This window comes from Balaenoptera musculus, chromosome 17 (assembly GCF_009873245.2).
Source record: "Balaenoptera musculus isolate JJ_BM4_2016_0621 chromosome 17, mBalMus1.pri.v3, whole genome shotgun sequence".
NCBI classification, from domain to species: Eukaryota; Metazoa; Chordata; class Mammalia; order Artiodactyla; family Balaenopteridae; genus Balaenoptera; species Balaenoptera musculus.
In genome coordinates, this window is record NC_045801.1 from 56,018,084 (window position 1) to 56,028,056 (window position 9,973).

The 9,973-nt window shown below is 37.7% G+C and overlaps 1 protein-coding gene across 1 annotated transcript; it reads left to right on the forward strand.

Moving 5' to 3' along the window:
• Positions 1–4,528: 4,528 nt before the first annotated feature.
• LOC118883356 (fatty acid-binding protein 12-like) lies at positions 4,529–9,559 on the forward strand. The gene is made up of 4 exons (XM_036830079.1): positions 4,529–4,601; positions 5,679–5,767; positions 7,755–7,856; positions 9,527–9,559. The coding sequence occupies exons 1-4, from the start codon at positions 4,529–4,531 to the stop codon at positions 9,557–9,559; spliced, it is 297 nt and encodes a 98-aa protein (XP_036685974.1).
• The last annotated feature ends 414 nt before the right edge of the window (positions 9,560–9,973 follow it).

A 9,973-nucleotide genomic window follows, 5' to 3' on the forward strand; every position in this document is an offset into this window, starting at 1 on the left:
AGTTCAATATTCCAAAACACTGGAAACTCTTGTATGGTGGGGTTCTCCTCTCTCTTTCTCTGCAGGAATATGATAAGCTCTGTACTTCTGTGATGGATCAATATAGTTACAATACCTTTCTGTAAAAAGAGAACCAATATTTATATCTATATCTTATCTGTATTACATCTATGTCAATCAATCCCTTGGCTCATTGATAGCAATGGGGAAATGGGGATGATGAGACTCTGAAGCAAAATAGGGGCCGGGTGGCAGCACTTGACTGCCAAAGCCAGGGCATTGCAGCTAAGGGGGCTTGACTTGGAGGGCATTGTGGAGACGATTAATAGAACATGGCGCCCCTAAAGGCAAAATAGATGAATAACCAATGGGGGTACTGCTTAATCCATACAATCAAAAGAAGGCAAGAATAGATGAACAGTAGGCTGAGGGTGGTCACCCCCATAGAAATTCATGATCCTTTGCCCAGATCTCAGACCTCAGGCAGTTTTCAGACCCAGAAACCACTGGCTGAAGAGGTGGCCAAGTCCATAGGAGGAAGTATCTTGAAATTTCATGGGAAAAATATAGTATGTTAATTTCCCCCATTTTCCTCAAAAAGACCTATGGTAATTCAGCTGAGAAAATACACACTGGGGAAAGAGGAATATCCAAATATTTTGAGGGTATTGGATCTGAATTAACATTGATTCACAGAGTTCCAAAACATCATATTAGAGAGGAGGCATACCGGGCCCAAGTAATAAACAATATCCTGGTCAGAGTCTGGCTCTCAGTAGGTCCAGTAGGTCCGTGGACCCAGCCAGTGGTCACCTCCCCAGTCCCTGAATGTAGAATTGAGATTGATGTAGGTGGCTGTTGGAGCAGCCTCCATCTTGAATTCTTCTCATTCAAACCAAATGAGCTATCATAGTGAGAAGGTGACGTGGAATCTTTTGAAACTGCACCTCTACTCTCCCATCCTTTCTATCCCCATCCCCTTGTCAGTCCTGGCTAAGATGGTGAATCCAAAAATATTGCATTTGGAGGTGGTGATGATGAGGAATGGTAGAAATTAATGCTGCTCTAAAGGATCTTAAGAATGCAAGGGATAGTGGTCCATATCACAGCTCCATTTAATTCACCAGTCTCACCACTGTACAAACCAAATGAATCTTGGAGAATGACTGTAGGCCACAGCAAGCTCAAATAATGGCCCCAATTGTGGCTACTGTGCTAGATGTGTTACCTTTGCAAGAGCAGATTAATACGGCCTCAGGTACATGGCATGCACACAGGGATTTGGCATTTTTTTCTGTCCCAATCAGGAAAGATCAGAAACTGTTTGCAATTACATAGAACTGATAACAATATACATTTACAGGTTTGTCTGGGGCTACATTACCACCTGCTCTCTGTCATAATATAATCAGATAATATACGGGCTGTCTGGACATCCTGTGCAAACTTGTGTTGATTAGGAGGGTGAGCAAGAAGTGGCTAGCATACTGGAGGTGTTGGTAAGACACAGGGATTGCCAAGTATGGGAGTTAAAGTTGGTGACAACTGAGGGAACCTCCACTGTTGTAAAGTCTTTAGTGATCCAGGTGGGTCAAGGGCAGGTGAAGACATCTCTTCCATAAGACAAATTGCTGCATCTTACCTTTCTACCAGAAAGAAGGAAAAAGAATTCCTGGTAGGATGCTTTGGCCTATGATGCCAACATATCCTACATCTAGGAATGTGTTCCAGCCCATATATTGGGTGACAAGTAAATCTCCCTACTTTGAGTGAGGCCCGGATCAGGAAGTCAGGGCTGCAATGCAAGCAGCCCTGCTGCTTGGGCCAGATGATCTGGCAAACCCTATGCTGTTGGAGGGGTTAGTGACGGGAAAAGATCCAGTGTGACACATAGGTGAAGCCTGGGTGGGAGTGGCCAACACAGACCTCTGGCATTTGGGAACAAGGCCATGCCATCTGCAACGGAAATTTATATGTTTTTTGAAAAAGAGTTCCTGGTGTGTTAAGGGGGCTGAGTAGAGACAGAATTCTTGATTATAGGACACCAAGTAACCATGGGTCTGGTACTGTCCATTACGATCTGGGTTCTGTCAGACCCACAGAGTCATAAACTCAGGCAGACCCAGCAGCAATCCAACATGAGATAGAGATTGTGCAACTGGGTTCGAGGCTAAGCAAGACCAGAAGACATGAGGTAACTGCATGAGCAGGTAGCCCAGACCATGTCACCCACCACAGGAGTACCAGCACCCACCCCCTCAGATCGTTCCTAGAACTGGGGGGGGGGGAGGGGGGGAGGGGGGGAGGGGTGTCTCGTGTGACCAGCGGAAGCAGTGGGAGAAGCCTGGACATCTGTTATGGATAGCTCAGCTCAGCAAGTGGATGCAGGCTGAAAGTGAGCAGTGGGTTGATTATACTCAGGTTGGGAGGGTACTTGAAAACCAGTGGTGAGAAAAATCGTCCCCATGGACAAAGCTCAGAGTGGTGCTCCTGTGACTCATTTTGTGTGGAGGGAGCAGTGGCCTGAGATGAGAATATACACATCCTCGTGGGTAGAGGGAATACAGTCTGATAGGCTGGTCAGGGGTTTGAAGGAAAAGGACTAAAAAATTGGAGACAAAGAAGTTTGGCATAAAGGAATATGGATGTACTTACAGGAAAGGGGATAAGGTGTAAAGATCTTTAATACACATATTAATGGACACCAGAAAGCCTTCATCACAGAAAAGGCAGGAACAACCAATCAGACGCATGACTAGGCCAGTGTGTACATTGGCCGGTCTTTGAACTGACACAATGATCACAGGAACGGAGGGACCACGGGGGCAGAGTTAGAGGCTGTGCCTGGGCTCTGGTCCATCGACATCTTTGAATGCCTAACCTGCCAGCAATGGACACAAACGCTGAGCTCCCAAAGTGACTTCTTCGAGGAGATGATTTTCTATAGGTGATTTTCCTTATGTTGGGGGATTAATGTGCATCCAACATATGAGGCAACAGAGTGGACATTTTCTTGAAACATCCAAGGAATTTTAACATCTTTGGTGCCTAATTTTAATCTCATTAGTACCTTCATAGGTGAGTCATTTCCTGGAGTCAGCCTCATGCCTATTCAATTGAGTGGGCATAACTTTACAAATTGTACACATTAATGTAAAAAAAAAAAAAAATCATAACGTTGAACTGCCTAACACAGGAAAGGAAGAAAAACAGAAACAAACTATAGTATCTTTTCCAATTCTAGTTAGGACATTAAATCAACGGTGTCTGCAAAATTGCTTAGCCTCATATTAGGTGTATAATCCTAGCTGTTCCATAAATGTTTGTTGAATAATTTTCTGTAAGACCATTGGCCTGGATAAGTGTCTTTGCGGATATTTAGATAGTGGACATTTAACATTTTAATGGGAATTGTTATAGAACGTTGTATTTCCTTTCCTGTCTTAAAAAGATTTTAATTAATTTCACTTTTTCTTAATAACTCTGTGTCAGAATATGGACATCAAGCACTGCCTGGAATTAACAATGATGTCCTTGGGGCTGATGGTATGTGTAAGGCTGTGCTTGTTTTGTAAGTTATCCTTTAGAGACTCCTCTTCTCTAGTTGGTGTATTTACTATTATATTTCATTTCCTCTGTTCTGATTCCTTACAGATAGATATCCATGGACATCAAAGTGTTACAGTCAAGGTTGAAAGGAGCAGAATTTAGCCTAGATTAAGGGGGATTTACTAAGAAGATATTTGGTGTTCCCATGGCAATGACGACTATCTAAGCTTATGCGAAATTGAGCTGGCATATGGAAAAGCATCAATAACAAGTCTTTGTGTATTTGTGTATATAACACGATCTCTTTGCTTCTTTTTATTTTATTTTTTATTTTTAATTGAAGTATAGTTGCTGTATTTCCTTCCTTTTTTTTCTGCTTCATTCTCTTGCTCAATATGTACATGACTTAAAATGATTGTTCTAGCCCTGACTAAACTTAGCTTTTTGGTTCAAATGCCAAATGCCATCTATGAAGTCTCTCTGGTTTTTAGTTCAAAGTATCAAAACTGAGAATATGATAAGCTCGCTAAACAGCTGATAAATTGGCTTTTTTTCCAGATCATTCTTGCTCAGAGAAAGAGAGAGAAAGAGCTGGAGCTTAGGGGTCCTATGGCATAAACACAGCTGCCTAGGTTTATCCCTTACACATTGCTCTGTGTGTGCAGCAGTTCTTAGGGAAGGAACTAGAGAGAATTTGTAACATCCAGGTTTGATCCTAAATTAGAGATGGAAAAGTTATATCTAGTCCTGCTGAAATCTGTACCATGTTCCATTTTCATCCTGACTTACTTACATTTGAGACAGCTTTCCGACTTTGGATGGTTTGATGGGAAGATGACAAGGATTAGGGTGTCTTATTTTTTTCCCTGACTTTTCTGCACTATCTACCAGAATTGTATTAAAAACAGGTTCCAACACTATTTCAGGGAACATACTCATTCATATGATGCTATTTTTCTTTAAAGTCAACTTAGGCAGAATGGTTGATCGGTTCCAGGGAACATGGAAATCCATTCCTTGTGAAAATTTTGAAGAATATATGAAAGAACTGGGTGAGCCATATTTACTTGCATATCATAGCCAGTAAAAATGGGAGCTTTGATAGCAGAGAACTTGCTCTGTGTGAACCCCTCCCTTCAGTTTTTCACACAGAAACAATAAATATTAATTTAGCACCTAGATACAGTTCTGTGTAAAACTGGTTGAAATTGACATAACCCCTCCTCTCATATAATTGACCATGGATTTACATAGATAAAACGTGCATGTGCCATATACTAAATGGCAAATGATTTCAATAAATGATTTTAAACAAAAAGTCACAATTATTTAAAAAAATGATCATTTTGCAAACATTTGCTCTAAATTTTCTGAGGATTTGCAGAATAGATCTTGTGTTCCAGTTTCTGATGGCAGCTGGCATTCCTTGGCATGTGGCCACAACACTTCAGTCTTTGCTCCTATTGTCACATTTTCTCCTCTTCTGTAGTTTAATATCCCTCTTCCTCTTCTTACAAGGAAAATTTCTTCTTATACAGAAATTTGTGACTATATTTAGGGTCCACCTGGATAATCCAAGGTTATCTCCCTATTTCAAGATCCTTAAATTAGCCATATTTGCAAAACCCCCTTTGGCATATAAAGTAACATTCACCGGTTCCAGGGACTAGGACGTGAGTATCTTTGGGAACAATTTTCCAACCTGTCACATCTTGCCATCATGTTTCACAATATGAATTCCATGAACCATGTTACAGTGTCTCCCCAATGTATCTTCTCTTAGAAATTTAACTTAAGTATTGAAGTATATGTAATACTATTTCCATAGAATATACTCCTACATGTACTGCACAAAGTTGTGTGTGCAATGATGTTCACTACAGCATTATTTGTAATACCAACAAAAAAGGAAACAACAAAATGCCCATCAATAAGGGGACAGATAAATAAATATTAGTATTAGTATGTATAGAATTTTTAATAGTGGTAATGGTTGTATAACATCGTGAATGTACTTAATGTCACTTAATTGTACACTTTAAAATGGTTAGAATGGTAAATTTTGTGTTATATGTATTTTACCACAGTAAAAATACATAATAGAAAAAACAAACATGTGAACATGTAAGAATGTAAGGGAAGAAATAAAGATCTGGAAGAATCCTTTAAACTGGGAGAAGAGTTTGAGGAAACCACACCAGGTGGCCATAAAACTAAGGTGAGACTTTCAACACTCTTTCAGATAAATTTCGTAAGAATGTTAATTTTGAAATCATCCCAAGTAAGTAAGCAGTTATAGCAAACATATCTAAAGTCTGTGTTAGATTAATTTGGGGCTTAAGCTTAGGTCTGAGGATCTCAAATTTTAATACACACATAAATCTCTCAGGATGTTTGTAAAAAATACCTACTTCTAGGTCTCATCCCAGAGGCTCTGATATCTGGGGCCAGTACCTGAAAACTGTATTTTTAACAATTCTGATGCAGATGCTTAGCAGAACACATTTTGAGAATTATTTCTTTAGATTGTTCTCTCAGAAACAGAACGTCTACCTTTCTATTTTGCAGCAGTTTTCCACACATAGAATTACAATGAATAAAACTTGTATTAGCCAGTATAGGTGAGGTCATATCAATCACAGTAACAAATTATCCACAAGTTCTCAGTGGCTTACACATTTGGAGTTCTAACTCATAGTACATATTCAGTGTTGTGGTGGAGTTGGGGAAGTTTCTGTGTGGGGGGGAGAAGGTGGCAAGAAATGGAGGCATATGGTACTTGCCCCTCTTAATTTCTCCAGGGCCCAAGCCAAAGGAGGTTCAACTATCTTTTAGTTGGACCATCTGAAGTTTGTGTTCTCAGTCAACAAGATAGAGAAAGACACACTGGGCTTTTTATTGCCTCAGCCTGGAAGTGACACACACAGTTTCACTCATCTTATGGGCTCCAAATTGAATACACAATTTATATTACACTATTTATATTTTTTTGTTTATTGTCTGTTCCCCCAAACTAGAATGTAAGATCTTCAAAGAAAGGATTTCTTGTCTGTTCTGTTTTACAGAACCCACTGTTTGTTACATAATGTTTGCTCGATAAATATTTATCATTTGAATGAATACACTCAATAGAGGATTGTTAAACAATATGGAGGGTGAGGTCCTGACAAAAGGAACTGAATACCACATTATCAGATAGTTCTTAAATAATATGAGACTTCAAATTCCTGTATAATATCAAATGGAAGAAGAATTTTGACCAAAAATGTTTAATAAAGATGCCTATAGTAAATTAAAAATCTACTAGAATAAAAAGGCTGAAAAATATAGGAGAGCAGAAAGAAAATTTGGTGACCATCATTACCTCTGTCACGGGACAGACTGTAAATAATTTTGTAAAAGGCCCAACTTGGTAGATGTGTAAACTCTGAGATGTGTGCTTCCCGATGATTATATACTATGGTATTGCACTAGAGTAGAGTTTAATCAGAGATATCTCTAAACTTTGTGGAGCAAGATGCAGACTCTGGCTCAGAACTGCTTGAGTGTGAATCCTACCTCTGCCACCAATCAACCATGTGACTTTGGGCAAGTCACAGACTCTTGCTGACTCAGTCTTTTCATTTGCAGAAGGGGATTATTATAGTACTTATGTCATAAAATTGTTGTGAGGATTACATGGGTTAATATATTAATACTCTTGAAGAGTGCCTCACACAATAAATAGTGCTACATAAGTGGTAGTTACTGTTGTTGTGATTATTATTATCATTATTTTTATTGTGTGGCCAAAAAGTGCGTTCGAGGTTTTTCCATAAGCTGTACGGAATATATTGTTGAGGTAAGAAGAGGAAATGTGATCTTACAGTAGGGGTTTGAATTAGCTTCATGTGCATTTTTAAGGTTGAAACTTACCTGTGATTCTTTATGCAGAAAGATAATACTTGGCCTATACAATAAACTATTTTAAAAAATCTTTACTTACTCAAGATATTTTGTTTTCACTCTTATAAAACTTTTTCTATCCCCAGAAAAATCAGCCAACAAATTTATTGTTGACAGAGTCTTAAAATAAATGGAATTGTAAACACCATTCTAAAGCTACCTGAGAGTATCACAACAGCTGAAAAGAATTTGGCACCTGATAAAATTTTAGAGTTCAAATATGGCAGTCTGAGCTGAATTTGGTCTTGCCTGTTTTTCAGAGTACGGTAACCTTAGATGATGACTCTTTGATTCAGGTTCAGGACTGGGTTGGGAAAGAGACCACCATCAGGAGGGAGCTAGTAGATGAGAAAATAGTGGGGGTGAGTGAGCTGTTTCTCATTATTTTTTTCACCTACTCCAACACCTATATGTAAAATCACTCAGATAGTTTGTTCTAAAACAGTGGTAGTGAATGTAATTTTTCTTTTCCTCTTGCTTTATAAGAATGGGAGAGGGGGAATGTTGGCAGATAAATGTATGATCATAAAGATTATAAAATGTGCAAGGATTGAGAAAATAAAAAACTAGAGAGAATTTTAAAAATTGTCTTGCTTAATTCTTTGATTGGCGTGGAAGTGAAAACAAGCATGTATTTGTGCAAGAAAGATTTCAACAGGGACTGAGAGTTGTTGCTGATCCTCTGCGCCACACCAGGATGAATTTCTTAGCGTTTTCCAGATCAACACCAACCAAAAGCATGAAAAGGAAATTTAAACTAGGGAAGCAAAGCTTACGTGTTGTCTGTTTGATGTCTGGATCAACTGACACAAATAAAAACTAACATTTATGTGGCTACGATGTCGCCATGTTTTCATGTATTATTTACCCAATTTTCATAATAGTCCTGTCAAATAAGATTATTTAGCCCATTTAACAGGTGAGAAAATTAAGAGTCAGACACTGACTTACCTAAGGATATTTGGCCAGGAAAATGTGGTGGTGCTGGGATTAAAATCCACGTTGGCTTAATTCCAAAGTCTATACTTTTTTGAGTCTATCCTGCTCCCTCTCAGGACGGCTTCCCAGGTCATCTTTCTCACTTGTACAAAGTGGAGGGAAATACGTCCATGATTCTTCTCTTCCCAAACCCCACCTCCACCAAAATGAATAAAATAATTTTGGACATAATATAAAATAGTTCTTTCTAAGGGAATATGCAAGAATTGTGTGAAGTTAAAAAAAAAAATCTATCCTCATTTCTTAACATAAGAATATTTTTCTTTCATCAATGAAGAGTATATTTCATTATAAAGTAAGAAGTGGAAGACTAAGGATAATTGATTTTATTGATGACATTAATCACTAAACAGATAGGTTTTACAGCTCATTAGAAAAAATACTAGATTCAGAATCCAAAGACATGGATTTCCATATCTGCCTTCAGTACTTATGTGACTTTGGAAAAGTCATTCATCCTTTCCAAGATTCAGCTTTCAAAATGTAGAAAATGTTTTCTTTTTTTTTTTTTTCTTTTGGAGAGAATTAAATACCATCATGTACATATCAATGTTCTGAAAACCATGAAATACTGTATTGATGTAAATTATTATTTGAAAAATATAGAGTATGTAAAACTCTACAAAAATACCTCAGTGTAGGCATTTAAAAATGTTTTAATGGAGATTTCAAATTCCTATAAATATGCTTTTTTATATATATAATATACAAATATATATATATATACACACACATTTATATACCATATGTCATGTGTAACATATATATGATTTGCCATGTATATACATATATATACTCTTACGCTAAGTAGAATGTTACCTTTATCACAAGTAAAATATTGTTTCATTAGTGCCCAAATCTCATATATGTATATATGGCAAAATCACTCAGCCAATACTTATGATTTATGGTTGTCTATAAAGATCTCTTTCCAGATTTTTAAGGAATGTATGGATGGATAGTAGTTTATATTCTTCTAAATGCCAATTTCACCAACAGTACTGAAATGTCTTATCCTTTGTTTGCCTTCTAGGAAAGTGCTGTGAACAATGTTGTCTGCACTTGAACATATGAGAGAGTACAAACAAACTCAGTCTCAAACTCTTAGGCACTCTCAAACTGTGATCCAAACTGCCGAGGCTGTTTAAATAAAAATATTATGACTGCTAATATGAGAGAACCTTTGCACAAACATCAACAATTTTGTTTGCCCTGTCGAATATGTCTGTGTCTAATAGTACCTTGGCATCGGCAGCTATGAGAAACCAGGAGGATACATCCTATTTAAATCAGGGCTGCTATAATATATTCGGGCAGACATTTCATGCTGATTTTTTTTTCTCATTGGACATGTGTTAATCTTTTAAATTCAACATGATCTGAACTATATTGTGAAAATAATACTAATTTTTTAATAAACTAGTTGGGACATAGTGTAACTCACAGGTTATATCTCAGCTGTATGTGGAAGGGTAATAAA

Coding starts and splice junctions, on each gene's coding strand:
- LOC118883356 (XM_036830079.1), top strand. CDS start 4,529: ATGGTTGATCGGTTCCAGGGAACATGGAAATCCATTCCTTGTGAAAAT. Junction 4,602..5,678: donor AGAATATATGAAAGAACTGG/GTGAGCCATATT, acceptor TGAACATGTAAG/AATGTAAGGGAAGAAATAAA. Junction 7,857..9,526: donor TAGATGAGAAAATAGTGGGG/GTGAGTGAGCTG, acceptor TTTGCCTTCTAG/GAAAGTGCTGTGAACAATGT.